Source organism: Corapipo altera, unplaced genomic scaffold (assembly GCF_003945725.1).
Source record: "Corapipo altera isolate COAL_440 unplaced genomic scaffold, ASM394572v1 65, whole genome shotgun sequence".
Lineage (NCBI taxonomy): Eukaryota > Metazoa > Chordata > Aves > Passeriformes > Pipridae > Corapipo > Corapipo altera.
The window spans coordinates 5,559,097-5,572,540 of record NW_020884891.1 but is presented as its reverse complement, the minus strand read 5'-3'; the positions used below and the strand labels follow the sequence as shown (position 1 = coordinate 5,572,540).

Genomic DNA, 13,444 nt, shown 5'->3' with positions numbered 1-13,444 from the left:
AAGGCAATCCACAAAAGGAACGTGTAACTCCTGTGAACGTGAAGGACCAACAGCAGAATTTGGTATTATATTTTAAAAAAGAAGACAACAGCTTTGCCAATGATCTCAGACTTCCCTTTAATATGAGTAGTGCAGAATGCAAAGGAGGAAGGAAGAGTCTCCCTCTTCTCCATGCATTGCCATGACAACTAGTTGTGTCATGGTAATAACCCTCCCTAAGGCTGTGCCCAAGAACAATCACCTCAAAGTGTTTAATCCCATGTGATGTCAGTGATAAATGCTGATTACAATACTTATTCAGCAACTCTAAATTGTCACCCGCAGCTGTTGCCATGTCTTGAATTAATTTTCACTATAGCAGCAAACAAAAGTCTTCCTCAGTTCCATCCTATACATCTCTGAGGCTCTTTTCAAACTCAGAGACCAGATATATCACGACATGGTGAGATTACCCATGGGCAAAGAGAACAGCTAAAAAAGGGACTCACTGTAATTTCACCATCTAGATTAAAAGTCAGATAAAAATCTGATTTTTGTACACTTTTGCACGCTACATGGATGGGAATCTAGTCCAAAAAATACCAGGTGGAGAACAACAAAATGATCTACTCTAACACAATTAAAAGTGAAAACAGCCAGAGGAAAAGCAGCCCACTGCAGGTGTGCTGAGAACAGAAATATACAGACAGGGTATTAGTATCCAATGGCACCCTTGTACATCATAAAGGCTGAAGGAGCATAAGGTTCCTCAAATACCATTTAGATTTCAGATACAGAAATCCAGGTACATCTTCCCTTCAGTCTCCATCAGCAAGGGAGGAGACAGGAGGTGCCCAGGCAGCCTGAGCCAACTCAGAAGAAACTCACTCCTCTCCTACACCAGGTTTAGTTAAGACCACTACTGGAATTTTGCCTCAACTCTCAAAGTTTAAACATCTGAACTTCTGTAACAAAGTTATAGTAAGAAGCAAGCTGCAATTAAACAGGTACAATAATCATCTTATTTTATTTGCAGAAATATTTTACTATTAGAAATCCTGCTGAACAAACCAGTCATAATGGATGTGGGAGATTGTTTATTTTCAAATGAATACATAAATACATAAACAGCTGAATAATGTTCATGATTAGAAGGCATTTATTTAAAACGATTTAAAAATCTGCAAAGCAATTAGTTCATCTTAATTATTTAAGGTTGCAAAAGATTATTTGAGGTTCTACAGAACAGGAAAGTGGGTTACAGAAACAGTTCAGCTTGCAAAGGACACAGAGGTTAAAAAAGCCTAGAAATAGTCAGCCAAAGGATTTTGTATGTCAGGGGTTTAATATGGCAGTTAAAGTATTTTGCATTCGCTGCTTCAATGCTTCATTACTTGCATAGAAACAATGTCTTCACAAATTTGAAAGCAGCACATTTAAGGCACCATGAGTGCACCTTCGTGTCACACAGATGTGATCCATTCAACCAACAGAAATCCAGAATGAAATGTGAACTGGGGATTGGAACAAAAGATCATTAAAAGGGAAACAGCCATCACATTAGATATGTCCCTGAGATGTGCAAGCTCAGTTTCACTAAATCTCTGGTCAACAGACAGGTTTTATGTTCCTTGCAAATTTTATGGTAAATTTGCAATATCAAACTGATTTTCAAAATCCCCTTTTTACTACTAGGAGAAAATGAGTTGCATATTGTTGCACCCTACAACCTTTAAAAAAATACAAATTTATTTTTCTTTAATATGATAAAAGAAATCTAAATTATTAATAACTTTAAATGTTCTTTGACACAGACACCTATAATGTCTTTGCCTATTTTTCCATAATGAATGTAGCAGTCTGCTATGGAGCAAAGCTTTGTGGAAAAGAATTTTCCACAAAACCTATCTCTGTAAAAGAAGCCTAATACTTCTGTAATGAATCAGGATACCCCAGAAACAGGAAACCAGTTAACAACCATTTCACTAGAACTTGTGTCACATGCTGCATTAGTGGGGAGTGCCTTCATGGACATATTCAGCAAACTTCCTGGAGAAGAAAAATTCTCTTAGAGGCAAATTAAATCTCATTTCTATTCTGAGCTTCCCCTCCCACAGTAGTCACCAAAGGCTTTCACAACTATAATTTGTGATCACTATAATGTATGTGTTTATTTTACAGTAGTCTACCTTTAAATGCTCCAGGTAAAATTAATAAAACTATGAGCCACACATGTGGCCAATAATAATACTATCTGCATTCAGGCATAATAAAGTAGAGCTATTTGGAACATGAAATGGTTAGGGGATTTGGGAAGCAGTTTTCCCTCTGTGCCCTCATCACCATTTAGCACCATGTGTCTGGCCAAGGGTATCACAGATAAACCAAACCCACAGAAGCACCAGGAACCAGCCACTGTGGAAGACAACATTCCAGATAAATCCAGCTCTCCCAGTTTCACCTCCAGGTCAGGATCACAGAGTCTGTGCAGGTGCTGTGGTGCCTCCCTCGCACTGAGCACGACGGGACTTCCTTCGCTGATCAGGTTTCCAATATGCCCTGAGAAGACCAGTGCTAAAAATAAACCTTGATTTCTATTTCAACCCTTGCACAGAGCTAATACCCTTGGCCCCTGCCAAGACTGGCAAAGGACCCACTGCTGTTCTTAGCAAACCTCATTAGGGACTGGAGCGGCTCCGTCCCTTTGCCCAGCGAGGTTTAGGGATTCCATCCCATCACCTCTCCCGGTATCCAGGACCCAGCCGGACGCTGCCCCACTCACTTTCCCAACCCGTGCAGAACCAGAAAGGAGAGCAGAATATGCCAACTTTCACAGCAATTCTTCTGCTTCTTATGATTTAATGACAAAGCAAACAAACAAAAAAATCCCAGACTAAGCCTTTGAAACGGGAGGTGTTAGAAGATGTCCTGAATGGAAGGCATTGTTAGAAATCTAAATTTTCCGCAAAAGTTTAAAGCAGGTAACAAGAAGCCAATACTCAATCCATGAACCAAAAGTGAATGGCCCAGCAAAATATCTCTAATTTTATAGCAAACTGTGCCAACTCTGCAAGATGCCATTTTTGTCTTGCTCCACTACAGGGAGCTGCTGTTTGTCAGCAAGCATTCTGATCCTTTTTCTTTCAATAACAGTTGCACATGCCTCCAGGAAAGACAAGGGAAGTTAGCATTTAAGTTTGAGATTTCTGCACACTGCCTTTTAAGCTGATTTCCACTCATTAATTAATACAGGTTAAGACAAATGGATGCAAGATCATATGCTTGATGCTTTAAGAAAAACTGGATATTGGTTTTACACCATTACCTCACACAAACAGGTGGACAACACAGAAAGTTGAACCGTGAAAAGAAAGCCCTCTCTGCATGCATTCCTCTTTTCCCTGCTTTCCCCTTCTTTCTGTCTTTCCCTGTTGATTCTCACATCCCATCTTTGGGCTGCAAGGACTGACAGGCTCCACAACCAAACACGTGAGCCTCCCGTAGGCACCTTCTGATGGACCAGCTGGAAGGCAGATGGTTCTCCTGTTTTGTCTGGGCAGTCACCAGATGGAAAGCACACGGATCTCCAGAAAGCAGTGCATGCTGTCTCTCAGCTTCAACAGGCCAGAAGAGCTTCCTATTGTCTTATCCTTATCTCAGACTGTATTTGCACTCTTGGTTCTACATTCATTCCCTATGTGGAATACCTATTTTATTACTTTTGTGTGTTTTCCTCCCTTTAAGACCATTTCTGCAGGTAATTCTGTACAACAATCTTGTTGTACAATCTGTTTTTCCTCCCAGTCAATGCTTAAGGAAGTTTAGGATGATTTCTTCAGTTCACTACAAGTATTCATCCCACTGGAAAACTCTTAACACAAACATTCCTTTGCAATATATGAAATGAGCCTCTCCCCAAGTAAGTATTTGAGAATATATTTCCAGAATGTACGTTTTTATTTATCCTTAAGCATCCACACTCAGACTAAGAGCTAGAAACATTTAAAAAAATATCACATAATTAACAAAACACTACTTATTTCTTATAAGGAGACCTGCAAAGATACAGCTGAAGTAATCTCAAGGACAGGTTGTTCAGCCCAGGGCATGATCATTGAGGCACCAGGAAGGTTGCCAGTTAATTTGTGGGTTGATCTCTGTACACTTTACCCTCGGGGAAACACATAATCTAAACCAAACTTGAATGTAATACAAGCACAAACCAAAGAATCAAAATTCATCCTTAAAAGAACTGGCAGCCACCTCCAAAAACTTTCTACAGAGATGCTACAGCATTGTGTGACAGCCACATCAGAAGTGTACTACCCTTAGTCTGAACCCTACCGAGAGCGTGTCTGCTATGGAGTCTCACTGATTCCTGCTGCTTCTTGTATTCTCTTATTTTAACCTTGCTTCCATTGCTCAGCCACAAATTATGCTTCTCTCTACTTAATGGGAAAAGCAACTGCCAGTACAATGCTTAAAGACAACAAAGAGATGTCACCACCTCTTGCAGAAGCCGACATGAGGTTGGTAAGAAGCACTGTCTGTACTGCACACAAAGGGCTGACAAGCTAAATCCACCCTCTTCTCTGGAAAAGACACCTGGCTTCACAATTTGGGGTTGTTAGTAAGGTATGTTATTATTCACCTCTTGAAAGAAATTAAAGTGAAACACAGCAGATACTGACTTCCTGCTCCTTTCACTATCCCTTTTGCCACATTCTTCTTCGCCATAGTTCTTCCTCACCTTCCAAAAAAAACATGAAAAAGATTAGCATTCTGCACAATCCACCTTATTTTTTTAAAAAAACATAATCTTTCACCATCTCTTTTGATATGATAACATGGTTTGTACAAAAAGGCCCTCCAAAGGGGACACTTCTCCAATTCACATGTCCACAACTCTGCAAGCTCTAATGCAACTCAGATATGGTGACTAACGCTGGGTAGAACACAGAAATTAATCTGTTTATTGCACTGTGCATACCAAGCTGATCTGCCCAGTAACTTCTCTCCAGAGGTGATGCTTCCTGCATAAAAGATACACAGGTCTTACAGCCCCAACCATGTTCTTCAGCAAATGGCCATGCCTTGCTGTCTTGTCTTTGCTGTCTGGAAGCACTGTCTTACTGTCTTACTACACTCAGCCACAGAGAAGCCAGAGCTTTGGAAAGGCTGGAGTGCTCATTATGTTTTTCAGTGAAGGAATAAGGCACTAAGGTATTTGTACTCACTGAAAAATTCTCCACCAGAATACAATAAGGCTGCATTTCAGATGTAAAGAGAGTATTTCTGCACTCTTTCTGTAGATTGGCAACTGTAAACTTTTCTTGCCAACTGCAAAACAAATTGCTTTCATCTACCTTGACTGTTTATATTAGAGATATATTAGACACTGACTGCAATGCTGATGCAATAAACTATGGCAAAGAGTCCCTTGTGAACCTTCTCAAGTGTAACAGAAATCAATATTTACCTGTTTCTGCATACTGAAAATTCCAAAGTACCCAAATACACTGGACTAAAACGAAAGCAGTCTATGTAATAAATATGCCCTTACATAGTTTCATGTAAATTCATTGTGAAATATTCAGTAGTGACATAAATGCTTACAGGTAGGTGTATACATACAGATTAAACACTCCAAACCGAACAGAATTAGACACAGCTTTAACAGCTACAGAAGGACCAAAAAAGTAAAACAGCAGAGTTTTAAACATAGAGTGCAAGATTATTAATAACTGCTCTGTTTATCTTACAGATAATTCTCTTTCATTAATAACACCTTCCAATGCCTCAGGAGTATATGTGCTGTTCCTCACACTGGACTGGCTTCAGAGATGCCAGAGCAGTCCCACTGTAACCTGCTCTGAGCAGTTTAGTTCCCTCTGGAATTCTAGCTCAAGCGTGGGAAGAGGCACAGAAATCAGCTCTCTCTGCTTTACTCCTCCAGTTCTGGAGGCTGCCTAAAACTGACTCCTCTTCACACTCCTGCACAGCCACAGTAAAAAGTAACTTCAAGACAAACTTCTGCTCTCTTCTCTTATTTCACATCTGTTTTTCTCATTGTGTTATTTCTTTCTTTTACAGTGCACTATCCCCAACACTGGCAATAGCTATCTTCTATCCGCTACTCCCCCCTTTCCTGAGCAGTCTGGTTTCTTTTGCTGGCTGGAAGCACGTCCTTGTAAACGCTTTTGTCCTCGTTTGCAGGCTGTGCCATTGTTTAATACACACAGCCAAACAATGCTAGCAAAGAACACAGCCTAGCACTGCGAGTCACAACTGAGACAAACCCTGTGAAAACACCATTTTGAGCTTTCTTTAGGTGGAAGGATAACAGCTCCTTTACATGACAGCAAGGAAAACTACTGCTTTTTCCTTTTACACCCGATGAATTTCTTACGGCAACTTCAGAGCTCATTCAAACACTGTGTGCTTCAGAAGAAGAGAGACTGTGTTGGCATTTACTCCCACGAGAGCAGCCTCCAGCCTCAAATCAAGTCACTCAATACAGAACAGTGCTCTAGGACAGTGTGTTTAACACAGCAAATCTACAGCAGAACAAGGTGGTGTAAAATGTAAAAGGAAATAAACTTAAAGCTGTACAGTTCACTCAACTAATTAGAAATTAAAGCCCTGAGACATTCCACTACACCTAATGTAAGATCCCAACAACGTAACCATGAATCAGTCCCTGCCCTAAAGAACTTGAAGAATAGATAAGTGAAAAGTAACAAATGGCTGTAAAAAACCCAAGCAGGACAAAAGGGCAAAAGAGACCAATAAAGAGACTACGTATTTTTTTAATTCATTACCTAATGGCAGAAAATCTTCTAGAGAAATGTGAAAGTGAGTAAGGTGCCACTCACTGTTCTAGTCTGGAAATGACTATCCTTGGTTTTCAATGTCCAGAACACAATTCACATATTATTGATCAACACTTTGCTGCAAAAACATGTTCCTTTAAGAAATTCTCTTGGCAAAACTAAACAGAGGATAAGCTTTCAAATTAATAAATGTGTTCTATTAAATTATATTAAGTATAGAGATCTCTACAGGATTTCTCTATTCTTGTAGCCAATCCCTCTTGGACTTGGGGGAGGAATTTTAACACTCAGGAGGTTTAAAATACTTGCCCAGAGAACAAGCCACTACAGTATCTTTGCTCCCTCCCAAGATTCAGGTCAGTGCACTTAAACAACAGAGAGTGTCTGTAAATTAAGAGTCAGTTAAGTACTCATAAAAGAGTATTTTAAAAACTCCCTGTGAATTATGGGAGGGGAAAAAACACTATGAGGAAAGACAGAGGTATTCTGAGCACAACTAATGGTAATTGTTTTCTTCAAAGGCAGCTCCAGTTGTGGATCCTTCACCTAGAAAGAGGAAGTTCCAAACTGACTCGAATATAAAAAAAATTTAGATGAAAACAAATGTCAAGCAACTAGGTCAGCCTTCCTTAAAAGCAAAGACTTGTTTCCACTTATGCACTCTGTGAACACCACAGATCCAGGGGGGGTGGCTGAGGTTTCTGTCTCTTTCAAACAAAAACACTTCCAGCGACATTTGATTTCTCTTCCACGAACCCCATGCACCAAAGAACTCAGTCACCAGCATCTAGAACAGTTTTAATTATTGCACAGGCATATGAAAACACACTGAAAGCATATCATCAATGAAGAACTACCTGGTTGTAAAGTGCATAACTGGAAGCTAAATGGTACTAATTTATTAGTGGCAGACCAGGAATTTGAAGGCCCCACTTTGTTTTTAAAATATCACAAGTCATCTGATAAGTCATATTAACAGAAGTCATTAAAATTGCATGCTCAGAATTTTATTTGTCAAAGTATCCTTTTACAAGAGGAGTGCAAGAATCTCCAATTATCAAGTTTAAAGACAACCAGCAGCATTTGATACCCCTAAGATTATGACTAACCTACATTATTTCTTACATTTATCTCACAGCAACCCATAGTAACCTTTCTTTACCCTCTTATCACTTTCAAGAACTGACAATTAATAACAGTGTATCAGTACTTTAAATATTCCTATCTGTTTTCTTTTTGAAAATCACAAGTGTATGAAGAAGCAGCAGTCCTTAATTCCAGTCACATTTTAAGGCTGTGCACAGCTGGAGACAGTGTAAGCCACAGTATCTCTGCTCTCACCATCAGTTATGACCCTTGCAAGTCATTATTGGCAAACTACTTGCATCTGAATTGAAGCATGGAATCCAAATTTATCTTTTGTAATTTTAACACATGAAGAAATATGTAAAGAATGGAACATCCTGTATAAGAAACTGAAAAAAAAATTTGCTGTATATGCACATGGTTTGTCTGGGTTTTTTCCTTGTTTCTTTTTTTCTCCTTACAGCAAGGAGGATCTCAAATGCATTTTCAGAAATCTCAAGAATTTGAAGTTTTAAATTAGAGTAAAACCTTTATATAAACCACTTACAACTGGAGGTAATCTTTAGAATGTTAAGCACCTAATATGTACCATTCATCTTTATGAATCAGCATGAAATTATCCTGTATGATTGTATTTCCATGAACAAGAAGAAAATGAAATTAAGGCTCACAGCCATCACAATTACATCAAGTTCTCAGCCTGACTTGGAAATATTCTCTCTCACCACTGGGATCTACGTGAAATCCAATTTCTGTGCAGTTCTTTGCATTTATCACCCTGGTACTCTGCAAAGCAGTGTTACTACTTTGATGCAGGGAAAAAAGATGAAGCACAAAAAAACCCTTAAAACTTTCTCCAAAGTTATGAGGAGTCTGACAGAACAAGAACCTGGAGGCAGCCCTAGTGATCACCAGCTGAATGCCCCAGTCACTGGGCTGCCTTTGCTCCACACGTGGAGTAAGCACGAGTCATTCACTTGAACACCACCGAGTAAGACAACAACTGAATGCTTGGATTTTGCCACTAAGACTGTACACAAGAGCAGTACTTCCACAGGTATTGGTACAAACCTCTGTTCTTAAATTATGTTTTATAACTATTACCCAGAGACCAGACAAATCTCAAGTGTTCCTGACTAATTGCTTGAGCACTTTAGTTTCACTATTAGTTATCCATCCATCCTTCTTTTCATGCAAATTCTGTGTATGTGCACTTGGTAAAGCTGTTACCAGTAACTGTGCTCCAGGCAGGGAGAAAGCCAGACAGTGTCACTTACACAGGCAGAAAAAACCTGATTAGACGGAATGAAGCTGTTATTTTATCAGACAACTTCCGACCAAGCTGGGCTCAGCCACGCAGGCCATGGGAATTATGCCTGCAGCTAGACTGGTTGAAAAAGGCACTTCATTTTTGTCCCATGTCCTGAGACAAGTTTCCCAAAAAATCATGTAGATCTTGGAAAGGAAAGTACATACAAACAGCATTTTAATATACTGTTTTGAACAACCTTCACAGCAGCAATTCAGTACAAGTGGAAATCCTGGCAACAGCACAGCCAAGCTCTGGTAAAAACAAACAAATATTCTCTACCACCCATACTACAAAACACAGGAGATTTTAGTATTTCAGTGAAAATGAAAATAAAATAATAACTGTGGGATACAACAGCTTAAATTATAGGTATTTTAAATGAATCCAGGAAAATCTCATTTGCTGGGTAAACCACAAGTAACTGATTATTCCCCTCTTCTCAAATCTTAACAAGCTCAGCAGTGCTTATGGTATTAGAATAGGAGCAAAAATTCCTCTTCATCCCTGAAGGATGACAGCAGCAAGCATGGATCACAAGAATGGGGTAAGCAGCTGCCATCTATGCACTGTTGTTTCACAGTGTACAACCACAATTCACTTCTAATATTAAAGGATGTTCATGCATCACTGACAGAAATATTAACTGCCTTCTAGTTGTAGTAGCAAATTCTGCTCTTTGTCATCCACCTAAAGGAGATAAGATTGGACAGGAATGTCAGGGCAGAAAATTATTACAAAAGAACTGCAGAACTGACACTGCAGGCATGATTTGGCCTGCAGAACCTTAACTACCGTTGATACTCAAAGAAAGAGAAACAACTTTTCCTCACCTCTATACTAGCCTGAATTAAAGAGAATATTTTTCTTGCCCAACTTAGCACATTGATACCGAAGTTAGTTACAAATGGCACTGTGGGATTCTACACTTTAAAGGCTTAAAATAATTAACCAGCATCAACCAGCCACAGATGAAACCAATATTAAGAGGCTGGTAACAGAAAACAAAAACCCAGTAGTCTTGTCCCCAGAAAGGAACCTATGTAACTACACAAAAGCTATACATACAGCTCCTAGCCAGCCAGCCAGAAAGACCTGTAGTTTCTCTGCAAGATGCTTCTGATTCTTACTTATTGTCTTTAAATGTGAGATTCCCAACCAACTAAAGATGCACAGCACTGTACTTATTTTGTCTATATGTTTGCCCTCAATTGCCCACAGAGAGGCAGAAACTGGGCCCAAGTACTCTAGTTAGCAGGTATTTTGGAACTGATGAGTCCCCCCACGCAGCCAACTGAGCTTAGAAAAGCAGGAAGTTATATTCCTCCCCAAATCTGCCCAAGGGTAGCATGGGACTAAACAAGGTTCTTTCTGGTGTCTCTTTTTCCCCTCCTACATCCTCTCCAAACAGTCGCGATATCAGACCTGGCTGCAGCTCACAACTTCTCCAAACTGCAGCAAATACTGTGGCAATTATCGTGCCAATTCCACTGTTAACCACGGGATTGCAAGGATGATTTCTAAACATCATCTGCTTTCTCCAGGGAGTACTACCGACAAGAAGTCAGGAGCAGAGCAGCAGTGGCCTGTACACTCAGACAGCATTGATTCAGTGCACACTAGCAATGAGTTTATCTTCAAGCACACAAGTGCTAGAAATACATTCTATGTACACTGAAGTTTAGATTCTGGTTCAGTGACTTCTACCCCCTCAGGGAAAAAAATTTCAAGGTCTAGTCTTTCCAGGATCTAGTGAGGGGGTTTGTTTTTTTAACACCATGAGCATATTAGAACATGTGCATATCTTAAGGGAGATGGAGCTGCCTGGCTCAAGGAGCATTTCCCCTCTGGTTTTGGGACTAAATCTAGGTCATGACAACTACCAGAAAACGTAGGTGCCCGTCTTTAGAAGAACTTAGGAGCCACCGTAGAAGTGCATCCAATATGCAAAATAAAGTGCAACAGTTCTAGCAGGAAGCTTAAGGATCAAATAGACACCGCCTGTGCAGGTGAGAAGTGCTATGTTTCGGCAGATCGTTATCCTTCTGGAGCACTAAACTGTCTTGATTTTGAAACAGAAACGAAAAGTAATTAAGTAATATTTCTGACACTCAACACACTGAAAAAGAATGCCAGAAGAGAGCTGTGCATTCAGGACCCTTTGCCAGCTCTCTTCTTTGTGTAATTACACAGACACACTGAAAACAATCAAGCGAGAGGCTCTCAGAGTAGTGTTTGTACCAAGTCCAAGTTAGTTAGCTTAGATCAAGCCACAATTATCTTTCCTTATCTTTTTGTGTCTGGGATAAGAAAATGTTTATCTTTTCTAATGGATCACCCACAAAGCTTTTGCGTGGAGATCTGCCATGAAATTGTGCTGCAAACACACACCATGCACGCACAACGCTGGTTTCAGAATATATTATTAAGGACCGTAAGTATTAATAGGCACGTAAACACAGCCAAGGACAAACCCAAAGCAGAGCTTCTTTAGCCCTCTGAGAACACTAGTTAAAAAAAAAAGAAAGAAAAAAAATGAAATAAAGTGAAATCATATAAACGGGGCTTTAGCCAGTCTTTGATTAGGAATCAACGCCAGGGACTTCCCTGCCTTCTTCACTCGGGACCGGACACATCGCCGGGGCAAGAGCCGCCGCAGAGACACCGACAAGTTCAGACCGTGGAAAAACGGTGAAAAATGGGCGGTTCGCGTAACGCCGCCCTCCCGCAGCCTCCTCTGCCGCTGCCCAGCGGCTGCGGGAGGTCCCGAGCCAGCAATTCCCGCCCGGGGCTGCGGGAAAGGACGGACCCGGCCGGGCGGCCTCCACTCGCCGTGCCCCTTCCACGCCCCGGGACGGGGGCCGGGGATGGGGGGGACACCCCCCCAGCCGCGCCCTCGGTCCGCCGGATCCCCCACACCGCCGCGCTTCCCTCTCGCTGCCCGCTCTCACCCATCTGCTCCCGCAGCCCCTTCAGGGAGGAGGAGGAGGAGGAGGCAGCGCAGGACGGGGTCGCCGCGCCGCCCTCCGCCATCTTCAGCGCGGGACGCGGCAGTGCCGGCGGCGCCGGGGCCGGGCCGCACACTGCGCACGCTCCGCCCGCCCCGCGCCCGCCCCGGCGGGAGCTGCCGGTGACCCCCGAGCGCTGCCCTCAGGCCCCGCTGTGCCCGATGGGCGTAACGGGGGGTGCATCGGGGGCTGGGCATCCAACCGGTATGAGTAAAGCCATGTAGGTGATACCGTTAACACTGAAGAAAAATTACAGTTATGATTAAACTATAGGATCAATAAAGAGTGCTGTGTTGGTGAGATACAGAATACGGGGTTGTTCAGAATGCTGTGTTTTGTGTATGCAGCCATAGCTACCACTTTTGCAACAGAGCTCCATCAAAGGGGAAGTAGGCAAAAATTTCAGACAGTACACCAAGTTATAGTCTCAACTTGTCTGTGTGGAAGTTGGAGATGGTTTGGTGGATATTGTGCAGTTCTGGCCTGAAGCTGTGGAAAGCACACCCCGCTGGATGGGCTCGCACAGGCTGTGCTGACGATGCTGCTGGTGCTGCTGGCAATTTGCTGGGCCTCAGTGGACCATGGTCCAAAGGTGAAGCACATCCCATGGTTATTGGTACTGCGGAAATTTAGGTGCACTGGGTTCAAAAGAAAGCAGCACACAAAAATCTGTCAACTGAGTTGCACCCACTGCACTAACCAAGCGCTCACTGGTTTGTGACAGGGCTGGGAGCGAAGTCCTGTCTCTCAAGTACCCTTGGTTTTGTATGTGTTTCCAAAAGAAGAGTGGGATAAGGGTGAATGGGTCCAGCCAGTCAGGGAAAAAAAATTATTGAAACCCTATTGAATGAATTCCCAGACAATGTTCTATGTTAACTTGAATTTGTCACTTGTTTCTTATTTTGCTGCCTAGTCTGTTATCGATAAATTCAGGAATAATCTTTTCTCATTTTGCTTCAGGGTTTACACCACGAGAAGAGTGAGGACAAAGCAGCATCCATGGTCATATTGAAGGGCAAGCTCTTTGGGCCTTGTGAAGAAAATTCCCTTTGCAATCATAAACAGAAAGTTTGCTTGTCAGTGGGCCAAAGAATCATCCCATGAATGTGATGAATGCCAAAAAAGCAGCAGTAAAATCATGTAGTATTTTGAGGGAGTAAAAAAAGAAACCTTACAAATATTCTAAGCAGGGCTCCATTTTAACTTGAATATTCAAACCATAGACTTGC

General features: G+C 41.6%; 1 protein-coding gene across 9 annotated transcripts in view; it reads right to left on the bottom strand.

Annotated features, from left to right (window-relative positions):
• MAP7D3 (MAP7 domain containing 3) overlaps nucleotides 1–12,274 on the bottom strand; it is a 45,361-nt gene extending 33,087 nt beyond the window's left edge. For 8 of the 9 annotated variants that reach the window (XM_027645153.1, XM_027645154.1, XM_027645155.1 and 5 more), the window contains exon 1: nucleotides 12,159–12,274. In XM_027645153.1, the coding sequence (XP_027500954.1) occupies nucleotides 12,159–12,240 (82 nt within the window). In that variant the 5' untranslated portion in view covers nucleotides 12,241–12,274. Of the gene's footprint in view, nucleotides 1–4,670; nucleotides 4,730–12,158 lie in introns of those variants that run through there. The other variant, XM_027645160.1, reaches the window with a different exon arrangement.
• Between the last annotated feature and the right edge of the window lie 1,170 nt (nucleotides 12,275–13,444).